The sequence below is a fragment of the Falco peregrinus genome, chromosome 5 (genome assembly GCF_023634155.1).
Source record: "Falco peregrinus isolate bFalPer1 chromosome 5, bFalPer1.pri, whole genome shotgun sequence".
In the NCBI taxonomy this organism is placed as follows: Eukaryota; Metazoa; Chordata; class Aves; order Falconiformes; family Falconidae; genus Falco; species Falco peregrinus.
In genome coordinates, this window is record NC_073725.1 from 79,978,516 (window position 1) to 79,992,860 (window position 14,345).

At 39.9% G+C, this 14,345-nt stretch overlaps 1 protein-coding gene across 1 annotated transcript in view; it reads left to right on the forward strand.

The window, feature by feature from the left end:
- LOC101914534 (BOS complex subunit NOMO1) overlaps window positions 1-7,196 on the forward strand; it is a 28,768-nt gene extending 21,572 nt beyond the window's left edge. The window contains exons 27-32 of the mRNA XM_055804456.1: window positions 1,027-1,137; window positions 2,995-3,096; window positions 3,316-3,435; window positions 4,364-4,456; window positions 5,386-5,518; window positions 5,791-7,196. Of these exons, the coding sequence (XP_055660431.1) occupies window positions 1,027-1,137; window positions 2,995-3,096; window positions 3,316-3,435; window positions 4,364-4,456; window positions 5,386-5,517 (558 nt within the window). The 3' untranslated portion in view covers window position 5,518; window positions 5,791-7,196. The remainder of the gene's footprint in view (window positions 1-1,026; window positions 1,138-2,994; window positions 3,097-3,315; window positions 3,436-4,363; window positions 4,457-5,385; window positions 5,519-5,790) is intronic.
- Window positions 7,197-14,345: the final 7,149 nt, after the last annotated feature.

Here is a 14,345-nt window from a genome sequence, read left to right on the forward strand (position 1 = left end):
ATCTTTATAGGATGTAATAACAACTCTGAATTGAAAACTAATGAAATCTTGTTAAATATTCCTCTGTCCTTACAGATTCAGATTAGCTGTCTTGCTTTTATCTCTTGACATCCAGCAAAGGTTAATTAGCCTTTGTTACCTGTCCGGAACTTTTCAGTGGGAGGTGGTGGTTGTTTGAGCTCAGACACCCACCTGACCAGGGTTTCCTCATTTGAAGCAAAACAGAAGGGCAGAAATCTTTCAAGACCTTAGTGTCTTCCTGCGGCTGGTTAGGAAGGGGAAGGAAGTGGCAACCCAAATGCCAGAAAATCATATGAAGGTTATGTACTGCAAGTGACAGCTGTACACAGTAACTTGTACTACTAGGATCCTGGCTAGCCTGCCATTTTCTCAGCAGAGAGAAGTGTTTGAAAGCCACCTGCAGGAAAGATGTCCAGCCTCCGTGGTGCCAGACTGTTGATGTGGCATCTGGCCTAACCCTAACCTGTCTGTTACTACAGTTATTATTTGAGTAAATGTCTTTTCTTACTCTGATCAGAATTCAGATTGGGAAACACAAACATTTCTTATTTTAAACCATTTTGAAGAATATAAAGTTACAGATTTTTGTAGGTTATATTATGATATGAGGATATTCCTCATTAATCAACTGTATAAACATTGTAGCATAGTAATCTGCATCTCTCAGCACTAATGCAAAATACTGAGGCCGGTGTTCAGGTATCAGTCAGTCTTGTGTATGTAACTCATCCTCTTCCAAAATAATGTATGATTTTGATACTTCTTCAATTTTTAGTTTTAACTAAATGCCATCAGGATTCTGCTGGTAATGCACAGGTCTGTAATTGTGAGCTGTGCACTCTGGAGGAAAAGTACTTGCAACTGGAAAACCTTCAAGTTTCCCTGTGGTTAGCATAGAACAAAATTCACTTTTTGTGAAAAATTATGAGCACTGTTTGTGTTGTACTAACTGTCCTCTGTTAACCGCTCCTCTGGGTAAAAACATGGCTGTGCTTTATGTTGCAGGTTGGGAACAGTGACATTGAAGATGTTAACATTATAGCGTTCCGGCAGATTAACCAATTTGATTTAAGTGGAAATGTAATTACATCTTCTGAATATCTCTCCACATTATGTGTAAGTTCAAGTCTTTCATCTTTGTCAAGTGTATTTGCCATTGGTTTCTCAATATTTTTTTTTGCAGCGTCACTGGAAGTTGTTCAGTAGCCAGAGCACACCTTTAATTCAAATTATGACTAATACTTTAATGGAGGTGAATTTGAATTCCAGATAGAATTAAGATTCTAGTGTTCCTAACTGTTTTGCTTTAATATTTCCATTTTTCATGTGAATATGTTTAAGAAGTACTTTCTTAGGTTGGCCTGTATGTTTCTGGCTCTTCTTCCTTGATTAGGGATGCCCTGTCCGTAGGGAGAGCAAGACACCAGGGGTGAAATGAGTCCTCTCTATCAGAGATCTGCATTCCTGAAATACCTGGAATTTTTGACATGTGACTGCAACAGTACCATAAGGCACATGAATTTAAAAGTACAGTTATAAGAGAGAATATGAGGCAAACAGTAAAACTGAAACTTTCAAAATTCAGAAGACTGTGCTGTGATCTGAAAAAAACTGCTAAACACCTGTGATCCTTTTGGCTTAGGGTGCAAATGCTGGAAGTATCTGCAAGAAGTGTTAGCATGGTGGGAGTTATAGCACTATTTCTCAGGCTTAAAACCTTCTTGAAACGTTACCTGCAAATATAAATGCAATGCCTGGATTTCTTTCGGGCTCGTCTGTTATTCACTTTACCTGCCAAGATCTCATTGCTAAGCTGTTGGTTCTTTTGCAAGACATCCAAAGGATCCAACCCTCAGAGCAGGTGTGAAGGGAAGATGTATCACCTTACTGAAGAGCACCTGAGAACGCTTCCCATCTTTCTGGGGAAATTTAGACCCTTGCAGTTCAGCCTGAGCAAATAGGAATTGATGTCAAAATTTGATTATGTGGAAGTTATCCAAGCCTGTACCTGTTTTGTATTAGGTTGGGTCTTGCGTTGCATGTAATGCACATGTGCTGTTGGTGGGTGCAATCATCACCCTTGCTTTTGAGGCAGAAATTTTTGTCTTTGGAAGATCTGCTAAGATTTGATACAGAGACAAGTGAGCAGTTTTGTAACCTCAGTCTGGGCCCTTCTGGTTGTGTAGACTCGATGAAACGACAGGGAATACTCCGGTGAGCTGTGATTTGAGCTGCAACAGTGGTAGCACTGGGCAGAATCAATGAGAATTCATTTGGGCTGTGTTTGTAAGGAGAGCTGAGCCTTGGCAAATATCTGATCCAGAGGTATAGAAACAATGGTATAGGTGCTAGAAGGCTGCTGCAGAGTGGTCCACAAAAAACATCTCTTTGCTTACCGTGTCCTCTGGAGGAGGCACAGCGGCTGATAAACGTTTGTGTGTACAGGCAGCCTCAGGTAAGGAGATGCTGCTGTCCTTACCAGCCTTATTTGACTGTGATACGACCGTCTAATAATTATGCTGGTTTCTGAGCAAACTATTCGCTGGGGACTTCAGGCCTATTCTGTAACTTGAGGATCTCTAGCTTGTTAAGTAAGTGTAGAGAAATTGAAATCAAGAAAAATGAGCCTATCTGAGAAATAGAAACAACCCCCAGCTGCAAATTCCTGTGAAACTGCTGGGATTATTTAAAGAATTACTCAGTTTTGGTTGGTGCACAGCACAGACTACTTTTAATGCACTAGATACATGAAGATGTCAGACATCAGTTGTTCCTAAGTTACTTCAAGTTCTGTACAATGACTTTTCACATCCCAGGTTGGAACAATTCCAGGTGTTCTTACTTGGCAACTTTCTGTTTATAAAACACATGATGAATTTTGAAATGCTTTTATCCCTTAAGATGTGGGATGTCTGAAATACCTGTTGTGGTACAGGGTCGAATCCCAGGTTTGTGCTTTCTTCTTTCCCTCAGGTGAAGCTCTATAAAAGTGAAAATCTTGACAACCCAATTCATACAGTCAACTTGGGCCTATCCCTGTTTTTCCATTTCCCACCACTGCTCCGAGATGGAGAGGTAAGAATATTGCTGAATAATTAGCTTAAGTCACTTTAATTTTTTTTTCCCCTAAGGACTCAGAAGTGTTATTTGTGGTGTGCCTGCAGTATTGTATTCGTGCTGGAGTGACCAGTGTCCCAGAAGCTTTGAAACCTGTTAAACTGACTTTTGCATTTAACTCTGATTTTGCCTCAGACTGTTACTGCTGCTGTAGACTGATACAGTTTTTACCCACAGAATTACGTGGTGCTCCTGGATTCTACGTTGTCTAAATCACAGTATGACTACACTCTGCCTCAAGTTTTGTTCACTGCTATTGGATATCATAAACACATTACTCTGGTCTTCAGTCCCACTGTAAGTACAAAATAGTTACAAAATAGTGTTCAGGTGTCCACCTTGAGAGTGATGTCTGGTAGTACAGCCTGCGTGTATTTTGTCATTTTGGCCAACCTTTCGATTAATGTAAATGTAAAGGCGTTTTATGAGAAGCTTTAAAGTGACAGTGAATTTGGATTTGGCCACATTTAAGGCATCGGGCAGAGATGTAATAACCTGGTACGTTGTGGGAGGCAGCTAAGGAGTTCAGGAAGAGGTTGTAGCTGTGACTAACTGAAAGGCTGCAGTAACTGGGGGCTGAAGGAAAGAGGTAGGATTGTTGTCAGAATTCCTTTAAAGACTTGTGCGTGTATGACAGAAGTATCACCAGGCCAAAAGAGAGCTTTAGTTATTGGAGCTGAAGTAGAGGGTAAAGCAGAGGGGTTTCAAACTAGCATCAGGGGAAAACTTCTCCCTTGGGAGAGAGAAGTGTATTGTTGCACTTCCGAACGGTGCAGTCAATTTAGTGAAGTGTTTGCTCTGTAATACTTAAATGATCTATTTCTGTTCTGCATCACTGCATGCTCAGGTGCCAGTGAAACATGAGGGAAACATGAAATGGCAGTTACAAATGAAGGAGGCAGATGTGCCTGAAAGACTTAGTGCTGGCATGGTTGCTGTAATATTATCATTGGGATCATAAAGGTTTGGGCAGCATGTGACAGGTAAACCAAAGCACGCCAGGGTGACTGTAAAGTGGAGGCTGACCATCACTGAATTAGCTTTAAAAACCAGCAAACCTCAGCAAGAAGGTAACAAGGTGAATGAATCTGATGAAGGGGACTTCTTTGAAGTTGAAGGCAAAGTTAGAGCAGCACAGGATGGGAAGAGCTGGACATGCCAAATGATCCTATTGCTGGCGTTGCTTAAAGCTGAGGGATAAATCCATGGTCCCCACTCTTTCCAGAGAAAGCTGCCTGAACAAGATATTGCCCAAGGATCTTACATTGCATTACCACTGACGCTGCTTCTGTTGTTGGCTGGTTACAACCATGATAAGGTAGGTCATGGGATTTTTTTGTCTTATCCAAGTATTATTGTCTGTCAATGAATACTTCATACTGTGTTAAGCGAGGGCTTGTTGAGGTGACTATCCAGACAGATGCAGTCAGTGGTTACCTTATGTTTTAAGAAAACATTTTAAGAAAAGCCAGTGTAGCCAAGTTTTTGGACAGTTACCGTCCTTCAAAAAAACTTGGTGTGAAGCTGAGTTCCTGGGCTGCTTCTGAATTTTGTCTTCTCATTTGGTGGCTGTGGAAAGAAAACCAACAACACAGCATCATTCAAATTCAGATAACCAGACTCAGTGGTAATAGGAATGAAAATTATTATTTTATTGACTTCAGGAACAATCAGACTGGAAAAAGATCTTGCAAGTCATTGAGTCTGGTTTCTTTAGCTTTACACCCTCCCTAGTGAAATGCTCTCAAGAGGAATATAGCTACCTGTTATATAACCCCCTCTGTCTTTCTTAACAAGCCATGCTCTTCTAGTCTTCTCTGTTATATCTGGATTTCTGTTTTGCTGATAAAAGAAACTTGTATGTGCAGTTTGATTTCATCTCAGACATGGGTAAGACAGCACCAAACATGGGGATCTCCAGGATTTTCTACAGTGTCATTGAAAGTGCTTCTGCTGAAAACAGCGGTCATTTTCTAGACTCAGGACTCAAGCTGCTGTTCTTGGGTAGATGGCCACAGGAAGAAATGTTACTGACAATCATCTTAGTTTTTTATTACTAGAAATTCCCAGAAGTTTGGTTTGATTCTTTCCCAAGAAGAGCTGCCATTTTCTGATATCTTTGTAGATGTGACATTTTACGCTATGGCTTCTGTTTGTTTGGGGATGTAGAGGTCTAAAGAACATTATCATTCAGACCTTACCTACCATTGCAATAACAAGCTGCTTCCCCTTTGTTTTTTTGCCCAGCTTATTCCCTTATTGCTACAGCTGACAACTCGACTGCAAGGAGTACGTGCTCTTGGACAGACAGGTTCTGACACAGGTGGCTCAGAAGATGCAAAGAGACAAACAAAAAAACAGAAGACAAGACGGACATGAGGTAAAAGGAATGATCACATGAAGTGGTGCTCCGTCAGACTGGAGCCTGAGGAAGCGAAGCCACTGAAATACGTTCTTGTTGAATTAGCGAACTTTACATTTTCGTTGTTGCTACATGAGCACCATTTGTCACTAGCTCCATTTTGGTTGTAAATTTTCTGTGGAGTCTGTAGATCTCTGTTGTAAAGCAATGAAACAAATGCCTCTGTTGTCACTGTGAGTGCATCTCCCATACTTGAAGACAATTAATGATTATTTTTTTTTTCTCTTCAGTGGAACAGGTCATGCTGTCTTCGTGAATGATTTGTAAAAGCAGTGGTAATAAACTGCTTGACTTCACTTTTGGTCTCTAGATTTTGGGATCCTTATTCCTTACCTTTTGAAATACCTATCTCATGGAAGCAGCACATATGGATTTTACTATAACAGTAGTGCTTGAAGGAAAGTTTTGGGGGACATACTTGAACTGGTGAATTATATCTTTGGCACTTCCAGTTCAGCAGTTTGATGGAAGAGTCTGTCATCTGCACAGCTATGACTTCAGTTTTTATCCAATGATTATGTTACCTTTGATTAAAATCGAGTTTTTGCCCAATGGAGATAAATTGTTAATGTCAGGTAACGCTGGTTTTTAATGTCAGGTAAGTTCTGATGATCCTACTGCAAAGGTGGTGTTTAAATTTCAGTTTCATATACAATATGATCTCCTTAGACCTCCGGTATTCCTGAAGCGACTCCAGCTGGTTGTACTGTTCTTTACAAAGCTGTACTGCGGTGACAGTGATACCCGTTCAGCTGAGTGGCTGTCACATCTCTTGCTCAGGCCACGTGTAGCCTTTTTGCTGACTGATGATTGATTTTGTTTGTTTGTTTTAACTTTAAGAAATGTGAGCTTTTTGAAATCTCCAATGTGTACAGTCCCAATAATGTAGTCTGCAATAAATAACTGGGTTTTACAGGGTATCTTTTGATTCTTGTTTGAAGTAGACATACACAGTTTAAATGTTAATGGGGCTTTTTATTGACAAATAGTATAAAGGTTAATAGAGCTTTTGAAAGATGCACATAAATGCCTACAAATATTGCAAAGACGTTGGTACAGCCAGTAAGTGGCAATGTTTCTCTTTTACAGTACTTGAAATAAAGTCCCTTTACATTTAAATATTTAAACTTACAAAACCTACCATTCTTAGAAATTTGGATGCAAAAGATTTTATGCTGGTTTTGTTGGTATTTTGCATTAGTTTGGGTCTAAATAATTAAAACTTCATTCAGTGATCGTTCTAATCTCTCTGAGGGAAATTCTATCAAGATCATACTAAAAACAAAGAATGTTGAAAAAGCATGTATATATAGAGTTTGAGATGAAGCTCTAATAAATTATCATGCTCTTTACTTAATGATCTTGAATTTTATATTGCTGTGATGAAATATATGGAGAAAAAACCAATGTGTTGTAAGACCTACGATAAATTGTACATTTTCAGTACATCTTTATTTTAAGCTGGTGAATGTTAAGAAAGGTATTGCTACTTTGGGGGAATGTATTGGGAAAAAATGCACATGTCCATGTGCCTTGAGGGAGTACCAGATATTCCGACCTCTGGACTGTGGAACGGATGTTTAACGTTGGAAATGCTGGTAATAAAAAGAAAAAGGTTTTAATGCTTGCTTCTAAACCTGGGATTTGCCCAATGTCTCTTCTCAGAATTTTCTTTTTTTTGCCTTCTGCAGCACAGTGGTGGCCTACTTGCTTCCAGCCCCGTGTTTTGGGGTTTATTCTGCTTTTGAAGTGTTTATTCCTAGCAAAAATATAGCTTGCCATTTCTCACCTGGCAGAGAAGTCATGGTGCTTTTTGAGAACATGGGGAAAACCGACGCATGAGATAAATTTCTAAAGCAGAACTAAATGCCAAGAAATCGGTATCTCCAATTATATTTAGAAACCAATAATCAGATACACAGACCCAAGCAGAAAAATCAGCGATGTGGTCTCTCACATCTGCAGGGCCACGTGCATGCAGTGAGGCTCGACTGAGGTCTGTGCACACTCGCCATCAGCAGTCTGACGGGGGCACTGGGAGGGAATAGTTGTATGCACGGTGGGCTGAATGGGCAAACTCCTCCTGCCTCCGGCTGCTCGGCCCAGGTACCCAGGTGGCACCTGGTATCTGCAGTCTTCACAGCCCTTCACCCACCCTTCGCTCCCACCTAGGGTGGGAATAGCTCTGCCTTGTTGTCTCGTAGGGCAAGTAGCTCTAGAGGATCTCCTTTATAACCATGACTGCATTACCGGTGCTTTTCTGTGCAGAAATGGTGGATTCCATTTAGGATCACCTTCTGTACTCTTCTGAGCTGACTATTTAGCATAGCTAAGGTTTGCAATTGATTTTGTGCTCTTAAAACCAAGACTTCAGTACCAGTTGGACTGGCCTTTTCAGTATTTCCTATTGAAAATGTCAGTTAAAGGAGCTCGTTGCATCTTTGATGTATGTTAATACAGAGAATAAATGCAGAATGGGACTAACATTCAAATGTTGACTTCTACTAGAAAACTTTCAAGGCTCAGCGTTTGCTCTTCTTTTCTGCAGGCACAATAGTGAAAGAATGATAATTAATTCACTTGGTGAGCTCAATATGGGCAAATGGCTGAATTTGGTTGGAAATGAGACTAAGGCCCTCTGGATAAAGATGGCATTGCATGTTACTTGATTTTTCTATCAAAGGCAACAATGGATATTACATATAGTTGGTTGGCTTATCAGTGATACACAGAATTCTGTTTTTAAGAATGAAGTGGGTCATTAATATTGAATTTCACAGTTTATAGATGGTTCAGCTTAGTTTCTAAAGCATCATCTTTCTTAGATGGTTGTCAGATTGTAAGAACAAGTGTTTTTGATGCATAAGCAACAATGTTAAATACAGATACAGCAATTTAAAAAACAAATGTGCTTAAAAGCAGGAAAGCAAATACTTAGAAAATGAGCATTCTCAGCAAGGGTGGAGAAGCATAGGTTTCTTCATAGTTAATAGTCCTGCATTTTTTTTTAAAACCTCTATGTCAGTATTTGCTGAGTTGTGCTCTTTAATGTAAGATGCATGGTTGTATGGATTTGATTCTTGGGGCTAAGTGTTTATCTTTTTTTCTTAATGAAGGTGATGTAGGGGGAAAATGATAATGTAGCGTGAGATGGACTCTGTAGATCTCTTTGGGGCCAAACGAGGGGTGAAGTGCCCAACATGCCAGCCAGCTCAGTGCTTCCCTTCTTACAGAGGATAGTTTTTCGGGAGGAAATCTCTAAAATGAATGTTACTGCTTTATGTGCTGATACACTGACTGAGGCTCCCCACCCCACCAAATACTCCTCACGTGTTTTTGCTGTATATCAGCAAATTTGTCCGTACTGTGAAAATAAGGTAGCAATGCTGTGGGCCTTCAGCATCACCCATCGGAGACTGCAACTTGGTTCCTGCTGTTCTTTGTGTGAATTTTATTCTTCAGATATTGGAAGAGCAACTGTAGAATTAGCAATTTTACTAAGTAAAGGGTACTCTTCTCAGCCCTGTGCTAGGAAACATGGATTAAGTGCTGAGGCTTTTGAAGGTTAAGATGGCTTTGAAAATCCTATGGACATCTAAGTAACTGGCTTGTCCAGAAAAGCTGAGGCTGAATGTGGAATTGAAACCTGAGCTGACTGGTGTCTGATTTTCCTCCTCTTCACTATTCCCTACTTTGTACGGGATCTGTATTTCTATTTTTTTCAGTCTGAAATAATTTAAATTGGGCTTCTTGCAAAGGTAGATGCAATGAAATGAGTAGTGTAGAAAAGGCCTGAAAGGTAGCAAATATCCTGAGCTGAGCACAGCAACACTGGCTCAAATCACACCTAGTGGTGGGTTCATGTGATGTGTGGTAAGTCATGTTTTCCTTGCAGATAGATAGATGGCTTTAGGAAATCTCTGAAAGTGTATGAAAATCTAGTAAATCCGTTTCTGATGCGTTATTGACTGATGCCAGAACTCTCTTGAATTTTTTTTACTTTTGAAAGAACACTGATGAGTTTATTCTCTGTCATTCAGTCATTTACTTAAACCTGGAACAGGCCCATATGTCCTTGTACAAATGAAGAGCAGCTCTACGCTAATTAGCATTCCCTGAGCCTTCATGGATTATTATTAGCAAGTGCAACTTTTTCCCCTTGAATGTTTTACAGAGCTTTTGTGAGCTTTTCACATTAGCTAGCTTGTCCTTTCAATTTTCTATTATACTTTTTGTAATTGCTTTCTATCTATATTTGATATGTTGTTGCTTTACTCCAGTAAATTCCATTATCACTTTTAACTATTTGCTAGTACTGGGATCAATGTGATTGCATTATTTACTGTTTGCTTTAAATACAACTTTTTCCTTGTTCTCCCCCCTCCTCTCCCACCATCTTTCTGGGAATATTTGAGCTTTTGAGCTTAGCAACGTGATGCTGTCTGAAGTCTTATTTGTTACCTTTATAGCCTGAGACCACGATTACTTTAAGCACAATGATACATTATCATAAGGCTCTAAACACCCACCAGCCCATTACTGAACATGTCATATCCAGAAGCTCAATAAACAGTGAAAGATAAACCTGTTTTTTACTGACTGGAAGTCAGCAGGTAGATTCCTCCTTTAATTCTCATTTTTGTCAATACTAGAATAATTAAATCCCCATCATAAAGACTAATTTCTTCACAGGTCTCTTACCACACTGAATTGAGCTACTTTTTTTTTTTTTTTTTTTTAAACCATAGGGTTGTGGTAAGCCATCAACAAATTCCCACTCCAAGCCTTCCTACTCTTAGGCACAGAAGAAACTAATAGGGGCTTAAGTAAAAGGAACTGTGTTGTTTCTGGGGTATCTAGTGTTTGCCTGCACTGAAGTATTTTTCTATAGCAGTCATTAGCAAGCACCTTATGTGCTCCATTCTGTACCATAGGGCTTGCTCCTCTGAAGACGGGATGCTGCTCAGGCCCTCCTCTCCCCTTTCCAAAGTACGTGTGTTGTGTGACAGCCATGGATGATTTCTCTTAGCTGACAAACTCAGGAATTCGATAAGTTGTTTTGGGTGGTTTGTTTTTTGCTATGCAGATGGGCCTGACAGAGTTTAATCAGCACCTGTGCTTCCCAGCCCCTCTGAAACAGCCCTTTCTGTCACTACAGCAGCAAAGCCCTTTATGTGTAGAGAGAAAAAAGATTTTGTTTTAACAGGCATGGAAATTGGATGCAAATTTGCTTATGCATTTAAAATCAGAAATGGTGTTTCCCTTCTATTCTGCACTCCAGTGGTACGTACTGTTATCCCTGGGGTGGCTTGGTGCAACTGCAGAGTACAGGTACACGGAACTCTGTGATTCTTTCTGGTGTAAGGGAAGGAAAGATCAGCTTTAACTAGTGTCAGCTCTGAAACAAGCTCTGTAAGGACTGTAACCTTGTATTAATAAGGATTCATGCACCTATGTGTCTCATACAGAGCTCAGTCCAGCAGTGATATCTCGAGTCATGGTGAGCAGATGTAGAATTGATGATACACCATAAAGTCAGAAGTTCACAAAGTAAACAATTTCTTAAAAAACATATTAGCATGTTGCTTTTCATGTTTATAGCTGTATAAATCTTACCTGTGAATGAGTTTATATTTTTGCTTTTCTCCTCAGTAAATTTTTTTATTGCCTGTCGTTGGCCCAAATGTGAGACTGGAGTAAGTGATGCTGTGGCAGTTCTGAGCAGTGAGCACTGATGGAAGGATGAGAAATAACGCTGTGAATTTAACTTTTTATAGTAGGGGTAGACTTTGTGAAATAACAGTTTTGCTTTCTGTGCTTTTTAATTTCTGGTGAGCACCAAGGTAGAAGATGACCAAAAAGAGATGTTGGTCCTTTGGGAATTAACTTTTGGTGGTCTGTGTGTAATTTCCAGATCTATGAGCCAGCACTTTGGTTCATGGAAATTCAGATCCTGGGCTGAGACCCCTGTGTATGGAGCAGTGCAGGTATTGTGGAAAAGGCAAAACAAATCTCTCCCTTTCCACATGGTACATTATGAAACTGCAGCACTGCAGGAGGCAGAAACAGCAAGAAACAGAGACATACTACTGCTAATAACTACATGAAATGACAACAGATACCCGTAGGTCTTGGGGGAAGGTGACGTGATTAATATCAATACTGGATCTGATTTGCATGTACATGACAAAACCCTAAATACAAACACAAAAGATTTATCCTGTACTTCATTAAACATTCAATAAATGTAATGACTTAATCTTGAATACAGGCATTTATCCTTACTGGTAGCTGAATTAGGCACCTAGCTTTTCCTTATGTGCTCACTTTTTTTCTTCTCATAATAAGGGAATAAGGGGCTTCTAGGTCATGGGTAGCCCAGTGGTGATCATCACCTTAGCTGGATGCTCTGCTGCCTCAGGCTGACATTTTCCTAATCTTCCTTAAAATACGAGCAGGCTGCTGTCTTTCTCTGTAACTCGGCTTCCTGGAGCACTGGAGGCCAATGTTCAGAGGTATTTCAGTGCTTTAGGAGATGGAATTTCTAAAAGAATTTAGGCAAGCAAGGCCATTATTTCACAGGGTTTTAATAAAAATTACAGTATTGCATACTTTAATAAACACCTATTTGAATTTCAGGTACTTAAATAAATCTCATGACGCTTTGGTCCTGTGACCCCAGAACTGTGGTCTCCCAGTGCTCTTTATGATAATTCTCTTTGCCGAAATCAGGGAAGTTTTGCCATGTTTTACAGTACGAGAACTGGCTGTTTCAGCGTTCCTGATTGACAGCTCACAAAGCAAGGTGGAAGTTATCGTAAAGGCCCTCTGAGGGACTGGGATGCTGAGGGAAGATGTTCCAGCAACACTCACAGACGCTTCAGCAGCGAGTCAGGTCATCTGCCTCCTAATCCTGCCAGAGCCGCTTCTCATAGTGGGAGCAGGGGGAATGTAGGCTTTGAAAATCAAGCAGTAGCATTTACAATAAGAATATAATATTCATTATAAAATTAAAACCTCTGCTTTTGGTCCTTGAAACCTGGTACCAGCTCATCCTGCTGTGTCTTAAGTATATAGATAGATGACTATTCCATAAACAAGCTGTTGCTTTTCCTGCATCCATTGCCACAAGGCCACTGGGTAGTCAAACAGCTATAACCTGGCTGCAAGCGTGATCTCTCCACGAGACTGAGGCCATGCCGCAGCAAAATGTTTGTTGTTTAGGTACAGGCTCAGATGTGGACTTGTGTGTAAATATAGCTTCAGACCTCAGGTATGTTTCTGTTGCACTTGAGCTCTGATACAGATCATCTACAGCAAAAAATGCAAAATACTGAAAAAGCTCAGCTTTTCAATAAAGACAAGATGGCCTACACAATTAGAAGGTTTCCTCTTTGTTATAGCCTTCAATCTTTTAAATATCAGTTGAATAAATACAGAAAGGAAGTGGGAGAGAAGATAAAAGATGAGGGCATCAAACGTATTTGGCTGTTTAGCTTTTACTCCTTATTGTGCTGTTTAACATTTCTTTTCGCCATCAAACTAATTAGTGGAAAACTCTGCCCGTAAAGCCCTGTCTGAGCTTATTGCTAGGTCAATGAGCCTGTGTTCTTTCTGGTAGTGAATGCTGTCTGTGATTATTGCATTCATTAATTTTTATATAGGAAATAATACCTCTGCTTTGATCTGTATAAACATATAGATTTCTGTTCCAAATCAAACTTCCTCTGTACTATGTGCTGTTGCTGGGAGGGAAGCAGAGAGCTAGTACAGTGTCAAATCAAGTTAAAGAATGCAATTTCATAAAAACAACCAATGGTAATTAGTGCTTATTGTATTATGCAAGATAAACTAGGGCAGACAAGTTCCATTGATTATATATTGGGTGATTTGTAACTAAAGCCAAAACATTCAGTATGTCCTGCCTACAGATGTGGGTGTGCTTTTAAGACAACTGAGCTCTCTTCGTGTGCTCAAGGTACAGCATTAGGTAAGGCTGGACAATGATCTGCATTCACTGGTCATGATCTTATTCAGATTATTGTAGATCCACCTTGTAGCAATGATGGTAGTAATCTGGATGATGAAGCCTCAATGTGAATGTTGCAGTGCTGAGCACTAAATAAAATTTAAGGGCAATTAGGTGAGATGACTTTTGCTACATCACATCTGCTGATCCTATGTCCCCGGTACAGAATTGTCCCACAGTCATTCAGTGCTGACTTTTCTATAGCCTGTTTCATGCTTAAACATTAGCCAATTCACAAGCTACATTTTACTTTTTTATGTGGAGCGAGAAGAGCCTAATTCCACATCTTCCTGTCTCATCAGGTTTGTTTTGTTCAGCCACTGGAGACATATCTGAGCTGTTACCTGTGAGCTATGCCTTCCAGCTCCTTTGTGAATATGCTTATAATTCTGCAGAACCTTTCTGATCTCCCTTGGTTCATGTGGGTTTTTTCTGTAATTGTTATTAAATAGCAATTAAATAGCTATTTTAATTGTTATCTCTCAGGTATCCAAACTTTGGCTCGAGTTCTGGTGAGTATAACCTAGATCTGCATCTGAAATCACCTGTTACCTAACAAAACTCACTAAGTAAATTCTAGTTCCTTTGTCTTTTTAATCTTATTTGCTGTAATATTTTCTTTAATAATTAGACCGTCAGCCTACAGCTGACACCCGGTAAGTGGTTTCCTGCATGCTTTCTGCCTCAAGAATCCCTCTTATTCACTTGCTCCACAGCTGTAAGGTATGTAACAGCTTCCAAACTGGCATTACCACT